The sequence below is a fragment of the Passer montanus genome, unplaced genomic scaffold (genome assembly GCF_014805655.1).
Source record: "Passer montanus isolate IOZ18808 unplaced genomic scaffold, ASM1480565v1 scaffold9, whole genome shotgun sequence".
Taxonomy (NCBI): Eukaryota; Metazoa; Chordata; class Aves; order Passeriformes; family Passeridae; genus Passer; species Passer montanus.
The window spans coordinates 4,790,318-4,815,827 of NW_024374367.1; the positions used below are offsets into that span (position 1 = coordinate 4,790,318).

The 25,510-nt window shown below is 41.3% G+C and overlaps 1 protein-coding gene across 4 annotated transcripts; it reads right to left on the reverse strand.

Moving 5' to 3' along the window:
- Positions 1-82: 82 nt before the first annotated feature.
- On the reverse strand, positions 83-24,459 carry TASOR (transcription activation suppressor). 4 transcript variants are annotated; one of them, XM_039734393.1, is made up of 23 exons: positions 23,761-24,151; positions 17,499-17,644; positions 16,292-16,384; positions 15,382-15,454; positions 14,270-14,361; positions 13,772-13,930; positions 12,586-12,713; positions 11,911-11,942; positions 11,198-11,303; positions 10,671-10,774; positions 10,458-10,561; positions 10,146-10,218; positions 9,938-10,012; positions 8,827-9,558; positions 7,372-7,811; positions 6,351-6,489; positions 4,630-5,408; positions 3,824-3,946; positions 3,103-3,262; positions 2,432-2,540; positions 2,101-2,279; positions 1,859-2,017; positions 83-1,223 (listed from the first exon to the last, which is right to left on the reverse strand). In XM_039734393.1, exons 1-23 carry the CDS (start codon positions 24,149-24,151, stop codon positions 661-663), a joined length of 4,959 nt encoding a protein of 1,652 aa, XP_039590327.1. In that variant the 3' UTR covers positions 83-660. The 4 variants fall into 4 exon arrangements, with proteins under 4 accessions (XP_039590327.1, XP_039590326.1, XP_039590329.1 ...); XM_039734392.1 differs by having other exon boundaries at positions 4,630-5,531; XM_039734395.1 differs by having other exon boundaries at positions 674-1,501; positions 23,761-24,459.
- Between the last annotated feature and the right edge of the window lie 1,051 nt (positions 24,460-25,510).

A 25,510-nucleotide genomic window follows, 5' to 3' on the forward strand; every position in this document is an offset into this window, starting at 1 on the left:
TGCATGAAACCAGGCTTGGGTGCTCCTCAAGCACTTTGCAAACAATGTAAAAACCACAGACAAAGCAATGTGTTAGCAAGTCCCTTGTGCATTTAGAGTTTATTTCATTTTTTTGTAATGGAACTGCACCATTGGTTACTCTAATTGAGGTATTTAGCCAAAATCCAGTATATAGTCATGAAAATAAGTACACTGCCTTAGAGCTATGTAAAAACATTGTACAAAATCTGTGTCCATGTCAAATAAATACATTAATTTTAATATCTATGTAAAGAAACATGTTGGATACTCTTGTGGTTAAGAAAAAAAAAAAAAAACAAAACAACTGGCTCTTTCACATATTTTAGGCAAACATTGAGCTTTACATTAAACAGACCTCAAACTGAATCTTAGGTAACAGGTCAAATACAAACGTAGAAACTTAAAAGTGCCAACAAACAAGATAATTCAAGTACAGGAAACGTTAAAAAATATATGTATTTATTTAAATTTTCAGATGGTTCCAATAGGGACAGGCCATCAGGGATTTAAATAGAACATGAAAACATCTGAGATAACAAGAACAAGAAACATTTTGTTTCAGAATAAAATAGAAATCATTCATCCAACATTTTAGAAACAGAGAAGTCCACGGCAACTTAGAAAAAGAGACTTAAGAGTTCATTTCTGTTCTGAATATGGCCTGGAAGAATCACAGCAGCTATCCCAGCCACCAGGTGATGATGACTTTTCTGTATCCACGCTCTGATTGTAAGCAGATAGAAAATAATTGCTCCCTTCTTGGTTTTGATTTGCAGGAGAAATTGGGTATGTTGTTCCCAGAAAAGTCTGATGAGTGAGGACATTAAAGTGGCTGAACTGATGGGACATGTTTAATGGTCTGCTATAAACCTGGAAGTTACTGAAAGGAGTTTGTTCAACTGCATTGTGGTTTTTTCCTTCAGCAGAGCATGTTGTAGAAAGTGTAGTAATTGGCTGCTTCTCTTCCAAGCCAGATTTGTAAGTCTTTTCCCCAAGGCCACTTTGTGCTTCAGGAGTTAACTCTGTAACTGATAAGCAGCTTTCTTTAGCATCTACTCCATGTGGGCCCTTGGCCTCTGTCTGCAAAGCTTCCACATGAGTATCATACTTAGAGGCACCACTGCAGATTTCTATTTCTGACAATTCATCCCCTGAATCCAGAGACATGTCCTCCTCATCCTTCTCATCCTTTTCTACAAGAACTACATTAAAAGAGAGAGAAAGTTCTATTCTATTGAAATATAAACTTTGGTTAAAAAGGCCATACACTACTCACAGTGTTACACTTCAGGTCTGCCAGTCCACCAGCACTTTAAGTCTTGGTCTTCTGCCACTCGTGTTCACTTACTCAACACACACACTCAACCCTCTGTAGGAGTGTCCAGTTACTTGGTGCTAAAAGCTTCTGCACAGCGTGCTCATATTTAGTGCTGGGAAATCCCAACTCCCAGCTCCAAAGGGGACAATGTCAAAACAGCATCTAAAGTTACACAGCAGGTGAGTATTTGATCAGACAATTAAAGGAGTACAATTACTGACATCTCAGTACAGTTTATCTACTCTAGTAGATAAAGCAGGTAGAGACAAGTTTATCCTTTTCCTGAAAACAGATGTCCTGTCTAGTGCCTCAAACACCATGTTAGCCTGTACTTCTGTCTTTAAGGTCTCTGTGCTCCATCCCCACTGCTTTTCCCCATCATTCAAACAGGAGTAGCTTGAGAGTTGGGTTTTCCTTGCCAGCTGCAGTGGCTGTTGACCAGAGCCAAGGCACACTGTCCCAGACCTCCACCCCACACATGCAGTTTAGAAAGGAAAGTTCAAGTGTGTGTGACCTCACCTGATTGTCTCTGGCCAGCACTGCAGGAAGCAAGGTGGTTCTGCTCAGTAACAGTGTTGTTAAACCCAACGAGACTTTTAAAGTTACGCATGAAGTCATCAACAGCAGCAACCACTATGCCATTGTCAACGTAGCTCGAGAGCGTCTGGAGGTTCTTTTCTAAATACATAAAAGTGTTTCTATTAATATTTAGCACCTATTGTCAAAAAAGGGGGAGAGGTATTCACACATGTGGGATTTACCTGTTAGGAAGACCACATGTCTCTGTTTTATGTTTTGAGCCTGAAGCCTGATGAGACAGTCAAGTTCTGGAGCATTTCGAGTTTGAGAGTCACAGTTATGGTAAGACAGAATCTCAACCAAGTACTTCTTCTCATAGGTGTTCAGCAGGGTGAGCAGGTCCAGGGCATTGGCATTCATCCTGCAGCGGGGGGAAAGCTCACTGTTAGAAACAGTTTAAGGTCAGTCTAAATATCAAAAGACAAACGTAAGAGTAAGTTGTATTTAAGTGTTTTGGATGGCATAATGAAAACTGAAGCATTTTAACAGCTCATATTTTAGAACCTTACTTACCTCCCCAGCTCTTTCAGTTTTTTTTGTATTTTGCAGTGTACTTTCCATTGCCATTTCCCATCTGGGGTATTGAGATCCTCCAGAAATGTTAGGAACTGTTTTAGTTTATCTGTTATAGAGATAATGAATAAAAGTTAAATTTTGTGGTATGTAGACTGAGAATACTGCTTCATGGTATACAAAAAGCTGTTTCCTGTTTTCATCACAGTACAGTCACAAAGTTTTATTCCATGCAGACTGGACAACAGCAGTATCATAAAACTGAGCTGCCTTTCTGTACCTCAGGTGCCCAGGCGTGGTATTTAAAAGCTGACCTCAGTATACACACTCTACCTTGCTAAAATAATTCAAACAATTCTAACTTCATTAACAATTCGATTTCAAATTAAGAAAAAGCATATATAACAGCATATTTGTGGATGGAGCAGTAAGGAATAAAAGGCTTCACAGACATAACTACACAATGTAATACAAACTGAAGACAAGATCTCCCTGTTCATGTGCTCTTCAAGAACACCACTGGGCTGAGAAAGAGACTCAATTAGCTGAAGTTCTCAAAGAACATCACAAAAATTGGAAGACCTGATCCTTCACTATGGTGAGTACGGGACTTCTCACATACTGAAATGTCAGGATTTTAGTTCTAAAGCTTCCAGAAGGATCACACCTACCTGTAGTGATGGACTCTGGGTTAAGGACAGATTCATCTGACACAACGAAGCCTCCAGACACAAACAGGTCATTGTAAGTGTGATTTTTCACATCATCCAAACTATCGACCCCTGCAAAGCTGACACAGGAGAACCTCTTCAGAGTCACCAGGCCAGGGATCTGTTAAAAAACATTTGAAATCAGAGGTGTAACCACAGGTCACACAGAAAAAGGAATTACACAACTCTCCTACCTACTGATGCCAGGCACCAAACTTCAAAACACATTTTCAAAAAATGACTGTTTCTTCTCCTGCCTAGGGAGGTGCTCTCTCAGGACCATTACAGGAACAAAGTAAATGGACGTTGAGCACTTCAAATAATTTTACTTTCTGTCCAGCACAGGGCCTTAAGCTGTCAGGAATAGCTCAGGTCATCTGAAAGTTGCCTTCACTTCCTGTCAGAGCATCACAGAACCAGAAGCAGAACTACTCAGGACTCTGCACAGCTTTACAACTACCAACAATAAATATGCATTAGCACATGCATGGTGGTAGAAGAAGTTATGAGTAAATGTTGTGACAAGACCATTTTTACTCCAACCATTTTGTTTCTTCAAACAGCAGCTAAACAGGGTCCTGTTGAATGCTGTGCTGTTAGAAGAAAGCAGCCTTGCTCCAAATGAGCTCCTCTCACTATTGCCAACAGGTTTCTGTAGCTCAGTTACTTACGTGGGACATACCTTATGGATGAGATTGGCAATGTCTTCATTCTGGATAATGATCAACAGTTTATCTGAATTATCTCTTCTTTTAAGGAACTCCTCTGGATGGCACTCTGTGTTCCCTAACCTTTTAAGATATTCCTGCCACCACAGAGAGAGGAGACAAGGAATAAGTGAATAGGTAGTTTGGTAAAAACAATGCCCAGATGACACCCACAGCAAGAAGGTTTTCCACTTCAGTGAATCCCAGAGGGACTGGCTGCTTTATCTCTCCCATAAATTAATCAGAAGGATGCAGCAACAAAGAGCAGCTGTTTCAGCAATTCAGTCATTCTTATCAAATCACACACAGACAATCAACTGACAGTATCAAACTGCCCCAGTTTTCAAGGAAGGCCAGAAGTTTACAACTTTCATCCTACACATTTAAGTCCAGAAGCACAGTGATTTCTCAAACTTCTGTCTACTATCAATTAAAGGGGAAGAGAAAAAACCCCAAAGGCACACAGAGTGACTTTCTTTCTTTCTAAAATGGTAGCTATCACATTTCTTCACTTATCACCTTTTTTCTGTAAGCCCACCCCTGGCAGGATCTTCAGAAAGGACCAACCTACAGCCTGTTCTGTTTTCCAGCTCAAAGAAAAAGACTTACGTAAAAGCCATATATAAGCAAGACTACCACAAAAGCTCAATGAAGAAATGGGACAGGACAGCCTATTTTCACAACTCACTTTCACAGTGAAAGCAAGTCTGGTTTTATACAAGGGGATTTGAAAGACACTCTGTTCTGACACTAGAGAGAGGTTGAACTGAAACAGCTTTACCTTGATTTCTCTGCAGAGAACACTTTCTTCTTCTTCATGAATATAAAATTTGAGAGTGTTTTTCTGTACATCTTCTATTATTTTTACCAGCTGGGTAAGTACTTCAGGTTTTAACTTGCTCATAAGATTAGAAAAATATGGTTGAGTTGAAATGTTTAAGTTCTTAGGGGACTTCTGCATCTTTTCTGGTGGTTCCATGAGATCACCACCAGCAGAAGTCTGATCCTCTGGTTTAGCATTCCCATGACTCATTTTCTCCTTCCCTGGGGGCAGGCTTGCTGAGGGCTGCTCATGAGAATGCAGCTCTTGCCCCAGGTCACTGCACAGTGGCTCTGGGCACACAGCCAGCGTGTTGGGCCCCCCGGGGGCAGTGCTGCTCACCATCTCCAGTGCTTCAGGACTAGAATAAACTGGGGGAGTCTGCTTCACGCACGAAGAAGCCAAAATGACATTGTTCAACTTCTCAATCAGGCTCTCTATGTATTCTTGGACAGAAATCTCTGATGCCTGCAAACAGATGTGTTCAGAAAGTCTCATGATCCTCTCCTGGGCAGAAAGGACTGGTGTGGACATGTCACTGACATAAGGAATGTTTTTTTGCTGCAACATTTCTTCAATCTTCCTTGCAAAGAGCTTATATTCTTCTAACAGTGTTGTCTCTATTACTGCACTAATGGAATGCTTAGCTGTAAGAGGTTGATCTGTTAGCTCATACTGATCTTCAAGTTTCTCCACTTGTCCTGTGTAATATCCATCTTCTGCTGTCCCCTTCTGTGTGTCTGAAAATGGAGAGCATGGCAATTGATAATCAGAATTTCTCTGTCTATTTACTACCCGGGGGTCATTAGGAAGTGCATCCGTTGGTGGCAAATATTCCAGTGGCTCTTCTGGTGATTTCAGACCTACAGAAGAAGAGTTCATCATCACCATCACCATCATCTCATGTGTGAAAGTCACACACAGCTGATACACCAAAACAGCATTACTGTTATGCCTGCCCCACCAACCAACTTAAATCCCAACACTCAAGTGTTACAGTCTGCTGAGGTACAGAAGCACAGTACATTTAACAGCTAAGACAGTGAAACAGCACAGTCCAAGTCTGCTGAAAAAGCAGAATACAAGTTGTTTTCCCAGAGATAATGTAGAATAAGCACAACAGGCTATACCTCCATTATAAATTAAAAATTAAATTAGAAATCAAGCAGGGCAACATATGATTCAAGTATTTTCATTTGCTACTAGGTTAAAATCCTCACTTTTCAAAAACTTAGACACAAATGAACTTGTGGAGTTGTACTGCAAGCGGCACCTGATCTTGCAATTGTGAAAATAAGATTTTTTCTTGACAAGGGAAGGATATCAGTCTGATGGATTACTGACACAGCTTCAGTGGTGCTGCAAGGAGTGCTTGGAAGACCCTCATAACCCCAGCTCAATTTCTTCACCATCCATATTCAAAACTATAGGTCTGTTTGTTCTTAAAGCATTCACATTTCTAATTTGTGTTAATATAAGGCCAAACCAATATTCTCCACCAGTATCGTTTTCATCCAGCAGATTTCTGCATTAATCAAATACAAAAAATAACTGCACAGGCTATAGATGTGCTTGTGTACCAACATGTGATCCAAGAATGGATCTATGAATCCAGGTACAAACCTTTAGAATATGTTTTCATTCACGACTTGTAGGAACAGAGGGGTTAAAATCCATCTTACCTGTAATTGGGATAAGTTTCCAGTGCATTCCAACTTCCCCTACATTATTTGAGCAGGGATGTTGCCTGAGATAGCCATGTTCTATAGGTGCACTAGGACAGGGACTGCAGTCTTCAAAGGCACTCCCAGAGCTTGCTTCCTAAAAAGCAAGCAAAATGCTCATCTCAAAACAACTTCTTTTGGTTTTGCTCACTATTTATTAAGTTTCTACATTCTGAGCAGCTGACAGAAAGAACTGAGTTCACCAGCACACTGGCAATTCTGCTATCAATCTAATCCAGCCAAACCTGGAAACATTTCCATGAGGTAACTTCTCTGGTCTCTCATTGCTAATGCAGTCCTGAGCACTGGTCTTACAGTATGGAAGCTGGGGGTGCCCAAGGGGAAGGAGGGGAGAACTGGCTGCTCCCTCACTCTTTCCAGGCTGTTGTCTTGATACCTGACTAAAGCCATGAGGCACTTTAAATAATATAGTTTAAATAATTTAAATTTAAATAATAAAGTTGCTGAGGCACTGACTACAACTAGTACTGGGTTCTTAAAAAAGCCAATTTCATCTCACATTCCAGATGGGTAGAAGCAAAACAGATTACAGGTAGGACAAACTCATTCCTGCTCTGTGACTTAGAAACTGGGCTTTGCGTGGAAGTACCAGTAACAGAGATCATGGAACAATCACTCTTGTAGGGTAAGGATCTGGGGCACTGTGATCCCTAAGCACAAGGGAATTCATATACAGCACTGCACCAAGAAGGCACATTAAGAGAGCTGAGCATGCAGTGAAATGCTCAGAATTCTTCAATTCTGCCCCTTTTTTATTACAGAAAGAATAAAGAACCATGAACACACACTTAAGAGTGGAGAAAATTTCCACCTATGTTCCTACCAAACAGAAAAGCTTCACAGAAGAGTTAATATGTATCTCTGTTTGCCTCTGTAAAAAAATAGATTTTTTTTTCATTCAGTCTCATATTTATGAAAATAGCACTTTCACTGTCAGCATCTTGGCAGTTTCACTTACTTGTAAATGTAGTGTGTGCTCAAGGGGTGCTTCGTTGGGTGGGAGCTGCAGACTGACATCCACGGGGTAGGGCAAGCCCGGCACGTCAGCTTCCAGCACGGCCGGGCTCTGCAGCTCCTTGAAGGTAACGCTGTCAGCCTGAGCAGGGTCGGGAAGCTCCGGATCCTGCCTGTCCTGAGCTGGAATGGATTCATACCCATAGTTTTGTCTCAGATACTCTTCGATCTCCTCGGTGCCTGAGGCCAAGGCCTGAGTGACAGACTGTGCCAGTGCTGGGTCCCAGGGGCTGGCAGGGGCCAGCGTGTCCAGCAGCGCTCTGACCAGCCCCTCCTGCTCGGCGGCAGCGTCGGACACATCCGCCTGCCCCAAGTCATCCTCGTGGCCACCGTGGTCAGAATTGCCTGAGAACACATAGTGTGGTGAATCCAAGGTTCTGCCCCCTTAGGAGAGAGTGAGGAGGGGAAAAGGAATCCATTATTCAGTCTTAAAATGAAAACAAAACCAAATCATCCCCACAAACATCTGCCATGTACCCACAGGCTCAATCTTTAGCATCAGTTTGTATGTACACAGACTTATTTAACAAAAATATAGACATGCTTTCATCACATATTCTATGTCATTAATCAATGTCAAAAGACCTTTGAAGGTTCACAGAATTCCAAGCAGGAATCCCAACCATAAAGTCCACCCTTTGCCTCCTCCATCCCTACATGCCAGTCAGTATCTTTTGTCCCCCCAAGAGGACAACTAAGATCAGTCACTGCATCTTCCAGTGATTCACACACATGAGAGTGACTGGTGCTTGATGGAAATCCCCTCTTTGAGTCACCTTGCTCCCATTTCCCCCTTCTACAGGAGGCTTCTATAATTGCTTTGAGAAAATGGTCAGGGAAACAGAAATCAAAGAGTTTTTTCTGGCAGACCTTAAGTCAGAGGGTATCTGTGATACTTCTCTGAGGTTTGGATATAGATAATTTCATGTACAGAATTATTTAATCTTATTAGGTTGTTTCCTTTGTCCCACTACACACATTACTGGCTATTTCAAAACTGAACTATGCTTCTTCCCTTCAACCTAAGCTCCTTAGGTATGAAATAGGGTGGTGGACACAGGAAGAATTACAGCCAAGTCAAACTCTACAGAAGACAGTATCAAGTCTGCTGAGTGTTCTGTATTAGAAAGCCTTTGGACAGCTCCACAGGCAAATAAACTCTCTGAAAGTCTGCTTTCTTTCCAAAGAGGCTAAACAAAAGCAACTTCCAGGAAAATTCCCTGAAACTTGTCTCCTAAAAAGTGGAAACCTGCAAAAAAAACCATTTTCAGATCTCAGGCCAATGTTTAAATGAACCATCATGCATTAAATTGCCACAGCATGCAAAAAGATACTCAATGAGTGTTAAATATGCTCTGAATAACAATGTTTAAAGAACTCTAAACAAAGACTTTCTTACCTTCACACCGACAAATATTCTCTGAAGAGTCATTCATTTTTAGGAATTTCTGAGAATTTTCAGATTGTTTTTCCAGCTTTCTTTTCAGACCACTTCTAATTCTGGGGTCTTCAGAATCAGAATCTCCACCTACATTTTTCTTCCTACACTGGATCAAGTTAATAAGATCCTTGAGTCTTTCAGTATCATAGTCTCCAAAAGGAGGCACTTTTTTTTTGACAACAGTGGCTTCATATTTGGGATGGATTCTTTTCCTGCATTTTGCCTTGGCAAAGTCACAGTAGTCTTCTGTAGCTTCATAATCTGAGAGGGGGCTGAAGCGATGAGGCTTCCTATTTCTATCCAGCAGTTCCTTAGCCCTGGAAAGGGGGAGCTGATAGACCTCCTGACTGAAAATGTATTTTTTCAAGTACGTGTCAATGTCACCTTTGTGTTTTGGGGCAGGGTGCAGAAATCTTTTGTCATCCAGCCGTGTACTGTACTCATTAAATGTAAATTCTCTCCCTCTTCCAGGGCCATAGTAGAGTTTTTTAAAGTACTCATGTATGTACCTTTCCACCACAGCATCTGCTTTTCCACAATAGTAATCTACACTGCTGTGTCTACGGCTCCGGAGCAAAGCACAATACAGAGCTGGAACCAGCTTTGTGAACTCTGCAACCATTTCCTTTTCCTCATGCAAAACCGTGGTAGTTGAATTTTTCTGTGTTCCATATGAAACACTTTTTTGTGCTGCCAAAAGGAGAAAAAGGAATCCACAATTAAAATCAAACCATGAAGCCATAAATAAATGACTAGTTAGCAATACTCTGTGTTAATACATGCTGGGTGAAACACAGTTTGGAATGACCATGAAGAAGTAATTGAGAAGCCAGGGATGCTATATCAAGAAATTTCAACAAGTTTTACATTCCCAAATATTAACAAATGAACCTACAATGAGCAGTATTTGATTTGGTGAAGAAACAAATATTTCTAGATACAGCATGACCATAACCAATGCAAACTGTTACTCTTAGTTCACACTGACTGAGTACTACAAAATCTTCAACAGAGTATCACAGTATTTATTTATTTAAATAAACCTGCACACAACAGTGAGCAAACCTACCTGAGTTAATGACACCTCTAGACTCTGGAAACAGAAACATTGCATGAAGCACACGGGACCGTCCAGTCTGGTGGTCTAGAACACAAAAAAATAGAAACAGTTAAAAAGGAGAGGACCACCCAAAGTCAATCTAGTAATCAAAAACCCACACCCCTAAAAAAATGAAACAAGAAACCCAACTCAAACACAAAACCCAGAGTATGCTTACCATAAGGGGACATCATCTGCCAAGGAGAAAGAAGAAAAAGAAATCCTCTGTCCACAAGTGGTTTCACAAGGACCTGTTTTCAAGCAAAAACAGCAAACTGCTTCAAAGACATTTTCTCACTATGAATACTCTTCTTGACAGTAAGATAATTCTGTCATGGGCAGAGAAGTGCCCTGATACTTAAGAGTATGCCAGTCAAGGAATTCCAGTGAGACTGTGGATCTTGTAGTATGCCTGAAACTACTAACTAGTAAATCATTAATTTTTAAAATTATTTTTAAAAATAGGAATAGACAAATCTGTTACACTCACAAGTTTCTCCTTCTCTAGTTTTTGAAGTAAACCCTCTAAGTGACTTCCAGAACGGGACTTCTCCACAACTTCATACAGGCTGCAGTACACGCCATTCTTCCACACTGACAGGACACAAGGGGAGAAAGTGAGTGTAAGGAAAAAAGAAACAAAATTGTAATTCAGAAAACTTGAAAATGCTGAATTTAAAGAAATTAAAAGAGAACTACTTACCTTCTTTTCTTTCTTGGTAAGTTTCTTTCAAGAACAATGCTGGTGAAATTTTCTTCTTCAACTGATCAATGCTTACAACTTTTTCAACCTCAAGTTTCTCAGGACTGGAGAAGAAGGGTGGGGGGAGACAAAAAATAAAGACCTCTTCTTTTACCTTCTACATTCCTATACTCACTGATAAAATAAGAACCAGTAAATACATGCCCTTAAGAATATTTTCTTTGGACTATCTCATGAGTCAGGGGTGTTTATTCCTGCAGAGGAGTGTGTGTCACTTGAATGAAAAAAAAAAAAAACCAACAAAACCACAAAGAACAGAACACCAAACAGCAAAGGGATGTTGACAGTTGTGTGCACGAACTCAAGAAAATTCTGGACACACACGACTCAAGTCTTATTTGATGTATTTAAGGCACTTAGTCAGTATTTCAGATTTTCATCTGAATATATCCAAAACTCCCCAGTCTCTACTTAAAAGTTTTAATAGAGCAGTATTTCAAACTTACTGTCTAAATGGCAATACTCACAGCCTGCATGGAAGGAAAAGTCGTGCTGTTGATTTTAGGGAAACGTGGCACACAAGTTTGCCTTTATTCCAAAGCTGCCCCCTCCACAGTGTAACGTTAGGTGTCTCTAAATTATGATGGAGAAAGAAGATTGAGTGAAACCACTGAGCTGGGACTGAAAGAAGAGGCTGCTGAATCTCCAAAATCAGTATAGGGAAAATTTCATACTAATATCAGACAATAATGTTAAAAGGCAACACAAAGGATGTTATCAACTCTGTTTTGATCTGCTCTGAACAGAGTGAAGGAGGTTGGTTTGTTACCTACACCTGTCAGTATAAGCACACCCTTGATGCTAATTTCTGAGGAATTATATCCTCTTTCCTTACCTTAACTGTCAACCACTTTCATACATATTAACTCTGCCTGAATGAGGTTTAAGACAAAACATGACAGACAATGACATTATTTGAAGTGCCACTGAACAGGAGATTCAGGAACTGAAGATCAGTTCTTACTACATTTTAGGTAGGAAAGGACGGAAAAAGACTACTGATTTTGTTTCATTCTGATAAAAGAAGATGCACATTAAGGTGTCTATTTGATCATCCAGTATCAGCAACTAGCATAGTTCAGGATAAAATTCAGATATACACTCAGCATAACTAAACTGGTCAAACATAAAACTATGGGAGAAAACCATCATAAAACCAAAAAATGGACTTCATTCTTACCTGTATTTCTATCAGCGTGGTAAGTGTTTGCTCTAAACAGAAGGAGAGAGGCAGAATGACTAGGCTGGAACAGAGAATACTGACCACTGAATTTTACATTAAGAATAGTTTGTCACTCTAACAAAATAGGAAGACTGGTAATTCCCTCTCTAACCTCAATCTATCACTGCTGCAGCATCTTGTACCGTTTTAGATACCTTGATAACTGCATTTCCTAGTACAGTCCCCACACCTGGACATCTTCCTATCAGCACAGGTATCACAGTGGATCTGTGATCAACTGGCCATCTACATATTCTCTCTGCCAGTGAAGGGTTCAGAGACAAAATATACAGAATATTATCTTAGAGTACCAAGCAAGATAGTGCTGTGAACATTCTGATGTCCACAAATTTCCTCAGTTAGGTAAAACCCCCCACTATTTGTGGATTCCACCCAGGCAAAAGGCAAGCAGGTGGGAAGAGCAGCAACAGTGCTTCCCACAGGGACCACCCTGCTGCATAAAAGCCATTTTGGCACCTCTTGCTTAGCATTAGGAGTATTTATTATACTAAGTCCCTGTGACACATTCATTCACTTCAGCACTGCTCATTTAAATTAATACTGAGCTACTGCCAAGAGCTATGAACTCTTCATGCTACATGCAGATTTTCCACAACTCATTTCCTAGCTTACCTTGAAGGGGGCCCAAATTTTGGTCCTTGTACCATGTCATCTTTATAAGTAAATGAAACAACAGCATAAGGACAAACATGTCTTGGTCTTTGCCTGACCTCATCAAAGTCGTATTCATAAAAGTAGTACTGCAAAAAAGAAGAGACAATGTTAAATCAGAAGCCTGGAGCAATCATTAATTTCTTTAAATGCTGATATTTAAAATAAAGAAGTTTTTTAATGCTCCTCTTACATGTACTAGAGAATACAATACATTAAGGTAGTTTTTTTATCTTCTCCCTCCTTTATTAACCATGGACAGTACCTTCAGGAGTGAATCAGGAATAAAACATTACTGAAATGCAACATTTACTTGAAAGTATGTTTGGTGAGAGAAGGGATTAACTAATAAAAAACAAAAGAATTCAGAGGAAAGTAAATATTGCAATGAGTTTTGGAGTCTATCCTTAGCTCAATTACCAATATAAAGTGTTAATTTAGGAAATTTGCAATGAGAAATGAAAAAATACATTAATTTTTAGCCAATCTGATTCAGTGTACAGCCCAGTGATTTACAGAAGACAAAAGAAGTTGTTCATACTGAAGAGAATGTTTTCAAGCAAGGATCCTGAAATCTGCAGACTTGCTGGAATAATCTGACTGCAACAGATTGCTGCAGTAAGATAGAACACCTGGAGGAACATAAATGCTTGGAACTGATTTAATTCTGTTTTCCCTTATTATCTCCAAATCAGAGAATCTGGAAAGGGGAATAAGAGAAAAAAAAAAAAAAACCAAAGAAAAAAAAAGAAGAAAAAGAAAAATGCTATTCCTAGTCAACATTTTCCCTTTTAGGAGTCCCCCTTTAAGACCACAAACCAGTTGTACTTTTACCCTTCAAACTCCCCACATTAAGTCCTCTCTTCCAGTCTCCATTCCAGTCCCATGTACATTCCCCAGCCACTTCCCATTCCACCTCCACCCTAATCTGAGGGAGATCTTTGCCTGAGCTTCAGGATCACAGCAGAGGCTGCCATGCTGTTCTGGGATTTCTAATGCAGCCCCCTGAGGACTGCTACACACACCCAGCTGCAGCTCCACAGGGAAGCTCAGGCTCTGTTGTATCTCCAGTGATTTCCTCTCCATGGTTTCCCAAGTTCTGTTTATGAAGGTTTTATGTCAGAAGGTAACACAGGCTCAGCTTTACCTGAGTGAGCTCATAGGCTCGGTAAGCCAGCAAGGAGGTGACTTTACTTGCATTCTTTGAAACATGACACTCGTGCTTTGGGGTGGGATCCAACACGCTCTTGACAGTTGATTCCATTGCTTTCATACCTATGTGGTCATATATGCTTTTCATTTTTCCCTGGAATAAAGCAGAAGAATTGTCAGCATGAGCTTTGTCCTGGAAACTAACAAATTGCTTCAAGTACCAAAGAAATAAGAGAAAGAAAATAAAACAAGCCATTAAGAAAGCTACTTCTGGAAGTACATTATTTTCATACTTTCAAAAAACCCAACATATTTTTGCCTTCTATAATAATTTATTATGCTTTATTTAAGCTTGATATCAATACTGGATTTTAAATCTAACAGAGGTCTAGTTTCTCTATACACAGCACAAATTCAAAGTAAGCTAGTTTAAAAGCACCTGTGTGTTACCAGTAAGCAATGTAATCTTTCAAGAATAGCAAGGTAAAATTACCTTTATTATTTTAAAAACAATCACATCTCCAGTAGCTCCAAATTCTAGAGGATTAGGCTGCAATAAATCAGCATACTTGGAGATATATACACCTGAGAAGAGTATAAAAATAAATCAAAATATATTATGTTGAATGTTAATACAGTATTAGAGTTTTAAAAAGCATTACACGGGATCAAAGCTCAATGCACACAAAATAATAAAGATATAATTGACACTCAAGTGCAAAGGTAAAATCATTTTGTGCTTCTCTGTACTTAGTCATTTAATAGATTTTATAGCCTCAAACACACACTATCATTTGTTGGTCTGGCTGACTACCTCAGATCAAAGAACTGCAACTGAATTCAGATACTCTAAAAAGCATCCATTTGGCTTAGGTTCCTCTCATTCAAAGTCTGTATTTAACTGCTGGAGCAAATTGCTCCAGACCCTTTACCAGCTAAACAGTAAAAAAATCACATGTTCATAGAGCTTTGTTCTCCAGCTCACACCCATTTCTGCTTTCAATACTCAGGTCTATATTCATTCAAATTGTCTCTTTTCAATATTCATGATACCTCTGTACCACGTTCCTCTCACACAGGATGACAAAATCAGTTCCAAATTTTCTATTTGAAAAACTTTGCAAAAGGAACTTACTGTCTTGCACTCTCAAAACTCTTTAACAACTTGTGACTCTCCTAAGTCTCCAATTTATCTACGCTCTTCTTGGATTTGTGGATTCAAGAATTTTAGTTTTATCTACATCAAAACTGAGCTGAGCTACCATGAGGTGTCTCTGAATGCACACACCTACAAACACAGAGGCAGCCAGCCACACACTGCATTAGCTCTTTGGCCCCCCAGGTTTACTGGAAAGACATGGGATACTGGTTTGACTTAAAGCCAAATGAGAATTAGGTGTTCCCTTTGGAAAGGGAATTTAACTGAACTACTCAAAAACAGAGCTATGAAATAATGTTCTGATATCTATTTCCTTTGCTAAAAACATCTTGCTGTGATATTGCTGCAGTTAGTGACACAAAAAAGACTGAAAGTTCACACAACTGCATCACATTATCTACCAACTGCTACTCAAGAAGCAGCACTTCTAATCAAAAGATACCTACCCATGGAAGGTCTGCCGAGAATTGTGATTTTGGAGTGGCCAACCTGCAGCCCCTTTTCACATATGCTCTGGATCTAAAGAGAACAGACAGTCTTTAAAGCAAGTCTGTTAGGAAAGCCAGGATATGAACAGAACAAACAGTGAGAAATTACAATTACAGAATATAAACTGAGATTTACACAAAACCCCAACCCTTACAAACAGAGGCAAGACTAGTCTGAATTCTCTATAAAACTATTAAACTACGTTAAACTCTGATATGGAACAGCCACACAGACTCACCTGTATCTTAAAAAACCACAGCCTCCCTACACCTTAAACACTCTTTATGAATATTACTTGCCTTTAATACAGAAAATTTTAATATTTTAAACAGAAGTATACCTGTCAAATGATTGTATGCTTAAGAAATCCCAACTCTATAATAGCAGACAAAGCACAGAAATCACATTCCCATCACTTTGATTAAAAGTATATGATCAAAGAAAAGACAGAGAAGACAAAGTCCATTTTCTCATATTACAGGTTACCTTGTTGATGCAAAAAATAAGAAAAAAACACCAAAACCCAAATGCAATGAAAGCAGAAAATATTTCCCCTTAATTAAAAAAAATAAACACAAACCAAATAAAAACTCACATGTCATGCAGAAAATCTATCATTTTATTTATAAAACAGAGCCTAAACCAGAGAAGATGTAAATGGAGTCATGTAAATGGAGAACCTTAAGTAGCAGGGAATAGCGAATTTAAATAGTGACAGATCCCTTTCCCATCCTTCTACACCTTCCAGTGCTGAATTTTCCAAAAGTAACTTGAAGATTGTGTCAATAAAAACACTGAAAAAAAACCCCAAAGCCCCAGAGCTCCTAAGTCTGCAGCAGGCATTTCCCTGCAGGGCTCACCCCTCACCTGGCAGCGATCCACCATGAGGAAGGCGTAACTTTCCGAGAGCTCCTTCTCCAGGTGCCCGTCAGACTTCAGCTGCCTGCGTTTCTCTGTGAACTGTTCACACACAAAGGTCTCAACACAGCTACACACACTGCTGCTGGCACACTCAAGTGTCAATGTTTTAAGGCCCCATCTATGTTAGCAGATCCAAGTGTACAAAAATAATCAAAAGATAATCCAAATTAAATCACTGGATGCTATAATTAGATTTCAAAAACATAATATCTGTGGGAAATCTAATTGGCTTAATCTGTCCAAGTATTTGTTTTTTTAAGAGACACTCTTCAAACAAACCTGTGCAGTAACAGTTTAGTTTGATCTTTGTAGAACTGGCTAGAACCATCCAGCCCAATGCCTCCCATATCATCTTTGAAACTCCAGAAAAAAGATTTTTTCTCTTTTTAGGAGACAGATCTCTTACACTCTGCAAATATTTTTGCAGATGCACCTCACTGCTGCTGAGGTGGTTTTTACCAATATTTCTCAGCTGTAATGAATATGAATAATTAATGTAATAGCAGAAAATGCTTCAGTTTACTTCATAACTCCAAGATGATAATCACAGCAAACTAATTATATATTCAATTACTTCATATGTGAAGCTTTTTGGCACTGGGAATGAAAACTTCATTTGAGAGTGACAAGAACAAGCCAAGGCTGGATTTAAGAGACACCACATAAGGCACAACAGAGGGGCTTCAACCAAGGTGCTCCAATTAATAGATCAGTAATCAACTTGAGTTAAAGTACTCCTTGGAAAACAACAAAACTACAGAGATTATGGAAACTTCTACCAGGCACATATTTTAATCTTAGTTTTCACAGGAAGCATCAGCCTTGTAAAGAAGGCATTAACACATCTTTCCAGGATATTAAAACACCTTAATAAAAATTAAGAAAAATTTTGAAAGCTAGAAACACACAGATAACTGGTGCCAGATACAATTTTTCTTTTAGTCTTCTTGGAGTACCTGGCAGGCAAAAGTTTAAAACTATGCAATAATAAACTTGCCTGAAAAATAGCTGCTTGCATTTCTGGGGATGTGAGTTTGCAATTAAAGACCAATTACATAACTGAAAATAATCCCCAGGTCTGTGTCTCTAGATTGAGAAGCATTGTCATTTGATTGGTACATTATTAAGAAGCAGAAGCCACAAATATACTCACTTCCTTTTCCAACAGTTCACTATGAACTAAGCTGGCTTTTCTGTATTTAAAATTGGACACTGAATTTGAATCCAAGTAGGAAGAATGCAGAATCTTTATAATACCCTCAAATTCTCGAGAACCTGGATGTACTGGCTGAAAGAGTGCTATAAAAGGGAAGAAATAAAATAATTAGTGCCGATATACATGTGAAAACATCCAAAATTTTCCAGTTCACTGACAGTTTATGCATGAAGATAAATGGTTTGTGATTCAATTTCAAACACAAACCACCTAAAATACTTGGCAAATATGGACTTGAGAAAGTTTATCTTAAAATTTCCTAGAATGACAGCATATTTTAAAAATCACAATGATGTTTTTTTAACATCACTCTTGAAGAGCTAGTTCTCAGAAGTTTGTAAGGCAAGCACCTCAAGTCTGAATTTACCCCTTGAAAAACATTTAATATGTACTGCAAAACACTGTAATTAAACTTTCAGAACTGTAATTTACTAATTAACTCCTTTCATTAAGAAACAGGAACAAATTGTCCTAATAAAAACCTCAACAAGACTTTCATAGCTTGGCCCCTCTTCAGAATTATTATGAGGTTTTGTGTTTGTTTACTTATGGCAATTAAGCTAAATATGAAGAAATCCAATCCTATTTTAAAAAAAATAAGCTCCTAATATTAAAAATACCAGGACCCCACTGCCTGTGTTCATGCCTGATGATGTTATCCTGCTTTAAAAGGAAACCCTTCACGTGCTGCTGTACAAATTCCCTCCTGGCAAGCCTTTACCCAAGTTCCCACAGGGAAGCAGCCACGTCCCTGAGGTTCTTATCTGTGTTTGGGTGCCAAGGTAACAAACTGATGAGAGGAGCAAGCCCGGAGTGAGCCAGCAGAGGATGGCAGTGCAGATTGTGGGAGTAGTGGCCAGGGAAATAACACCTCCAGGAGAACTAGCACAACACAAGGAGTGGTTTTTATCCTCGGAGTAACTTCCAAAACACCCACCAAAACTGCACAAGTTTTACTGTAGTTACAACAGTTAGGAACAACAATAGTACTAATCTCACAAAAAAAACCCCAAAAAACAAAGACAAAAACAACAAAAAAGCAACCTACCATTACTCTAACAACAAATTAAATTTAATTCCATCTTCAGAGTACATCCTCCAATTTCATTAAATAATATGGCAGTACATTTAGGCAGCAATCTTTCCCTCATTTGCAGAAAAGATTTATTGCATAAGCCTCAATATAAAACAAATGTTCCTAATGAAAACCAAACGGTTCTGTGTTATTTACTAAAATGTGCACATTTTAGAAGGCAACACCACATCTGCAAACTGAACTCAAGCAAGGATTCCAACACCACCAACAATGAGAAAGTGATTTTTTAAGAGCGGAAATTACGAAAGTGATTTAGAAACCATATTTATGCAACATCCTTTTTAGTAACTACACCTTCATTCTTCAAAAGCTGACAGCAGTATGGGAGGAGACAGAATTGAGAGTGAATGCAATTCTCTACTTAGTATTACTGGGACTGAATGCTCTAGTACTGAAGAGATAAATGCTTATTAACAGAACCAGCAACAAGCCTGCTGCGGGTACACAGCCCTGGGAAAGCACCCCCTGTTCCACCCCAGCCCCAAACATCCCTTGGACGTTCCAACACCAACTCCCTGTCAGACAGATCTGGGCTTCACACACTGCCAGCTCCTCACAACAACCAGTTAAGGCACAAGGTTATCTGTGCCAGCTGCTTGACCGAATTTCCTGTTTTCCTACCAGTGTTTACTGTACCTTAAGCCTTCTCCCTCCTGCCCCCAGGACACAAGCTCAGTAAAAATGAGCCTCTCACTTCCAGCTGGAGCCCAAACAAGCAGAAAGCACTGCAGGGTGAGCTGCAAAGAGCCACCACAAGCCATACATTATGTCTCACCTACTTCCCCAGATGCAAATCTAGGAAGAGGCACATTTTTACATGAATTCCTATCATACATGCAAATATTATAAACCTCTTTGTGTTTAAACATCTTCTGCTCTGTGGAAAGCTCTGGGGAGCAAGCTGAGACAGACTTGCCCTAAACCAGCAAGTCACCCTATTCTCCTGGTAGGGAGAACCTGCATAAACTACTATACACTTAGTGCTCAACACCCTCATGGAAAAGCCCTACCTACATAAAATTATGGAAAATAATAAATTTTTTTAGACTGTTGCAGATTTTTCATCTAGAATTTGAGGCACTGTACATTTCATGTTCTCAATCAAAACATGAAACACTTCCCCAGTGAGGTGAGTAGCCTGGCAATACTTTTCAGTTTGTCACTTGAGCTGTGGTGTTCAAGGACAGTGATGGTCTAAAATGTTAATGTCACCATAGCAGGGCCTGTACCTTACTTCAAGGAAGGAGTGCAGAAACAAGACAAAACTAAAATAAAACCGAGAAATACTAAACTAGACCTTGTACAGCAGTCACCAAGGCCTGTGCCCCCAGGCAAACCATGAAATTGCTGAGCTCATCCCCAGCCCTCCATCACTTCAGAGACCAGCCATGTGCACAGAGGTATCTTCCAGGCTTGTACACAGCTGACTGGGGCACACTGCACCTTTACTGCCCTGTGTTAATTAAACAGTAATTAAAGCAAGGACAGACCTGCAGCACCCTTATAATACAAGTCAACTGCTCTGGGGTTTGCTGGCTTGTTTGGCACAGGTAGAAAAAGTAAATAAATACCGGGTTTGTTCAGCTTCTACCCAGGGCACTGGAACATATGTAATTACTTTTAGGTGGAAATTGAGTTTAGTTAATAAGTACTAGTCAAGGGACAGGGACTGGACTGGATGTTTGGATGTATGTCATGCCTGACAGGCTCTACTTTTCTTTCACAGCTGTCTGATGTCTCAACTTCAGAAAGCTGAGATTAGAGTTCCTGGGTTTGGCTGCTTTCAGTCAGAATGTGAGGACAGAGCCATCCTCCTTGAGCAATCCTGAACAAAGTTTGAAGTGAAGATAAGTGAATTAATGATTTTCCTGTCAGCTAAGTTGGCAGAATGCTAGCATTCTTCACACACAAGTGCTCCTGCTACAAAAGCTCCATTGAGAAGCACCCTTTAAAGTCTCAGTCTCAAAAAATGAAGATGGAAAGAAATTGAGACAAAAAAACTGTGGTGTTAATGAACTGTGACATTTTTACCTTTAGGACTTTTTCGGCCCAAAATATCTTGTATTACTCTCAATAGGCCTAAATAGTTACTAAATTCAGGGACTGACAGAGTTCTCCACCTAGAAATATGGTGTAGCAAACAGCAGATGCACATCTCTACCAAAGAAAGGGAAAATGAGAAGACGAAAGACAAGGCAAAATGATGACTTAGAAAAGGGACAACCTAGACCTTCATGCAAGTATTGCAGAATTTCATGAGTAAAAGCAAGACCTTTTCCTTCCCTCAGCCTGAGAAACAGCAGACATTTGCTACTTTGACAGACTCCAGAAAAAAACTCAACAAGCAACTGCCTAAAGGCACTGACTGCAACGTCAGCTTCAGTGGTGGAATTATTCTTTGGTAAGGGGATCACTCATATAGTTCAGCAAGTTAAAGGTGCTCTTACTGATTTATCCTTAAAATTTGCTTTCCTAATCCTACCAAGGACTTCTCAAGTTTCAAGCAAACTTGGAAACCTGTGAAGATCAGACAACTGAATTAGAAGAGGCCAGGGCAGGCCCGAAGACAAATGACAGATAAGCTGCTCAAGAGAGCGTAACACCTTTGCTGAACTCTCTGTACCAAGAAAACAAACCTCCAAGGAATTTCTACAGAGGAAGACAAACGCAGGCACACCTTAAAAAAATAATGTTGCAGCCAACCTTTCTTTCGTTTCCTGAATTCCTACGCCAGCAAAAAGAATGAGAAAATCAGAAGTCTTCTCTGTGCAAACTGATCACAGTTGTTAAGAGGTTATCTCTCCTTCGGATTACAAAGGATTTCTGTTGACTTTCAGTCCCTACTTAAATCTCCAAGAGGAAAGATAAACTCTGAAGAAGAAAAAGAAGCAGCTAAAGCCTAATTTTCTAGGATATTTCTCTTACATTTTGGAAGCTAAAGCTTAAATTTTCTCTTACATTAGTGCTTTCCAGATTCAATTTTTCATTTCTTCACTACCAAAAATTGTTCCTGAAACACATTTTGGTGTTTAAAAATACTTTAAAATCCACCAAAAAACCCACCTCCAAACAAACTCAAACACCGGCAAGAAAGTGATCCTGCACATGCTTTGTACAGAGCAGCTGAGCCCTCACAATCAAGGCAGCAGCTATCTCTCAGGATGGTATGTCCAGGAAAGACATGGTGCTTTAAAAAGCAGAGCAAGGACAATTGCAAGGAAAGGAATTATGGAGGAAGCTTCCATACGTATTGCTTCATGCTGGGCTTTAGGATCAAGCCAAGAGAGCTCTTTTGAGAGGAACTGGTGTCATTCAGATTATTTTGCAATTTAACAAGATGGATTTAAGCATTAGCAATAAGGATGCTGCAAGTGCCACTATGGCATCAGATGATCCAGTGCTGATCTTCCAGTTCAGTTCCAGAACTGAATTGCATCATTTTTCAAATGACAATACAAATCCCAACAGCAATTTAGTTGTCCTCAAACTGCAGTTTGGCAGTCCAAGCCGTGAGAACAACAATCAGCAGCTGTAAACCCACAAGCACCGTGGGCTGAATGGAGCAAGGTCTGCTCTGAGAGCTTCGGAAGCTCTAAATCATCAGAATGATCAAAATACCCGAGAGCCTTTCTGCAGGCTGAAAGGAAAAAAGATGAGAATGGCTCAAATGACCTTGACACTAGCAAGCCAGTTTTCAAGTAAGATAAGAATGGCTTCCTCTTCTACCTTAAGAGGCCGCAGAAGCCTGAGGTTTGAACTACACAGTCCAAAACATTTTGCAGACTGCAGATGGCTCAGCACAGGTAAATGATGAATTAGATGACCTGAGAGGGTATTTTGCAGGTCTTCATTCACATTGGAACCAAATGCTAAAGTGGAACTTCACATAGCGGCGGTTTTAAGTACTAAACATTTCTGAAATACATCTAAAGGTATTCACAGTAACCACACTTGGGTGTGACACACAAGACACTTCAGTTGTTCATGAGTCACCACGTTACATCCAGGTATTTTTCTGTCAGATGAATTATAAAAGACTTTTTTTCTCCAAATCAACCCACTTCCTTTTACAATGAATCTCTGCCAGACTTGAATCACCCCAGAGCGGGGTGGCAATGGGAAAGACCAGGAAGAAAAAGGGGTCATTACTGCCAAAAGGAATTAGTCTGTTACTGGAGAGAAAAGACTGGATAATGAAATAAACCTACCTTCATCTCTTCCTTACAGAAGAAAGCATTCAAGAAGTTAAGATGTTACTCTCTTCTCTGAAGAACAAGAAGCCTATTCAAACAAGAATTTTTGTGATATGGACTAAGTTACTGACTCCATATTGCAAAAGGGCAAGAACTAAGATAAATTTCAGGGAGGAACTCAGACATGTCTTCAACTCCACTTAACAAAAACAAAGTTAAGCAGAAACCAGTGGAGTCTTGTGAAAAGCAAGAAATACCACAGACTTTTAGAGGAAGAGTTACTCAGAAACAAAAAAAAAACCAAACCCTGGACACTTGGAAGCAGAACGCTTCCCAAAGCGAGGCACGAGAACGTGGGATGCTCCCTTTCTCCCCGCAAAGAACTTTCACCAGATAAGAACAGTCTTCTACATATCATCAATGAAGGACAACTCTGCTGGGTTTGTTTAGTCTACCCTAAGAAGGATTACACCCTTCTCCTGCAGGGAGGAGGTCGGGGAAGAGAAAAGCGAACCATCTTCGCAGATGTCGGTGTCCCAAAGAAACATCTTCTCCACATGCCAATGCCACCTCCAGAAGCAGAGCTGAGATCAACTCAAGCCCACCCTGATCGCATCCAGCTTCTCCTCCTTTTAAAGCAGAGGTCTGAAATTCAAGCCGAGCTTTTGTTTTGGTTTCGTTTCATCCTCGTGACAAAATAAAAGTGAGAAAGAAAAGAGAAGGGGTAGGAAAAGAATGTAACATCCTGACACTAAAATGGGCTCCCCAGCAGCCTCGCGAGTGCGAGCCAGCAGAGCCTCCTCCACACCGCAGGGTTTGCATGCAGCCGTGTGAGGTGTCTGAGAGCTGCCTGATGAATCAGATGGAGAGGGGAGCGAGGTAGAAAAGGGAGGGGAGGGGAAGGAACAACCTTTCTTTTCTCTGCTCTTCCTGGGGATCTGATAATTCCTCCTAACAGGCTGCTGGTCTTCTGAGGGCTTAGGGAGAGGGGGCGGCCCCCCGAGCACACCGCTGGGCGGCTGCTGCTGCTGCTGTTCATTTGCCGTCGAGATGCTGCTCCTGCGCTGGCTGCTGCTACTGATGCTGAGGTTTGTGGGGACCTTGTCCTCTGCAGCAACAGCAGTCACCAGCAGCGCCTCCCCAGCGCTACCGCTCTCAGAGCGTCCGCCATTTTGTGTGGTGTCCTCAGCGGCTCCAGCTCTGCTGCTCTCCACTCCGAGGACGCCCGCGCTGGTCTTCTCCATCCGCTGATGCTGCTCCGGTTCCATCTCGCCGCCACTGCGGATCACGGCATCCGCCATTCCCTCCGCAGAAGCGAGCCCGGCAGCCCGCGCCTTCTCCCCAGCACAGCGCCCCTTCCCAGCGCCAGCAGCGCCCGCGCCGCCTCGCCTCGCCCTCCGCCCGCCTCACGGCAGCCCCCGGGCCGCCCCCGCCCCACCACACAACATGGCGGCGGACGGGGGGGCGGTCTGCGGCCAGCCCGGCCCAGCCAATCCGCTCGCGGCATACGTTATAAATAGGGGCGCGGCCGCTGCCCACGCGATGGGGCGGGAGCGGCCCGCTCGGGACCGCTGCTCTCGCCCCGGGACACCGCTCGGGACCCGCTGCTGCTGTCCCCGGGACACCGCTCGGGACCCGCTGCTGCTGTCCCCGGGCACCGCTGGGGACCGCTGCTCCCGGCCCGGGACACCGTTCGGGACCGCTGCTCCCGTCCCGGGACACCGCTCGGGACCCGCTGCTGCTGTCCCCGGGCACCGCTCGGGACCGCTGCTCCCGGCCCGGGACACAGCTCGGGACCCGCCGCCCTCCCGCCAAGCGGCGGCGCCTCCGGCGGGGCCGGGCTCGGGGCAGCGGGGCCGGAGCGCTGCCCTGAGGGGACGCCGCGCTGCCGAGAAGGCCGCAGCCCGCACAAGGCTCGGCCCTGCCGCGGGCGCGGCGCTCGGGAACGGGCTCGGCCCGCATCAAAAACCCGCCCTTGGGCACGAACCCACCCCGCATTTCGGGTCCAGGGCTGCACTGCTTCTCTGCGAACTCCCAACTTTTAACTACCAAGTTCACTACACTGAATGCCAGCACACTCAGATTCAAAGATTTTTTCCAAGACATTGGACAAGATGACAACATTTCACCTTTGAAGAATAAAAATACATTCATGGTTATGAAGGGCAGGCAAAAAAAAAATCTTAATTTACTTCAGCAGGATTCTTTCATAGTTGCACAGTGAGTTAGAACAGCACTAAATAACCTATATTGGAGGCCAGAAGGTTAACATTTATCGTCCCTGTAAAGCTCACAACTTGCAGTGCAAGAGGGATGTGAAAATGCCAAAGCCAAAGCAAAGACCTGTCCTTTGCAGCTCCCAGGAATGCACTGCAGTGAACAGTGCCTGCTGAAAATAACCATTCTTGCAGTGCCTAGGAAATGCAAATAGCAGATTTTAGTTTTGCAAATAACGAGTAAAACATTAGAAGCTTTGTGAAATACAAAACTGTGTTTCATGTCAGGTACATACAGGCAATGTGTGTATATGTGTGGAAACTGACCATGGGACAGTTATAAAAACAATTCTAATAAATAACTGAGGAAGTAAAGTATGGAAGAAGGCTTTTGAACCTACCCTTTGTTTGCAATTAACCTTTATCTTAAGTTGATTTAGGAGC

Bases quoted from the DNA above. Each gene is read 5' to 3' on its own strand.
- TASOR (XM_039734392.1), bottom strand. From the start codon at position 24,151: ATGGCGGATGCCGTGATCCGCAGTGGCGGCGAGATGGAACCGGAGCAG. The intron at 17,645-23,760 runs GTTGTTCCTTCC...TCCCTTTTATAG, and splicing joins GAAGAGCAGAGAAAAGAAAG to CACTCTTTCAGCCAGTACAT. The intron at 6,490-7,371 runs GTAAGTGAAACT...CTTGCTTTTTAG, and splicing joins AGCACACACTACATTTACAA to GAAGCAAGCTCTGGGAGTGC.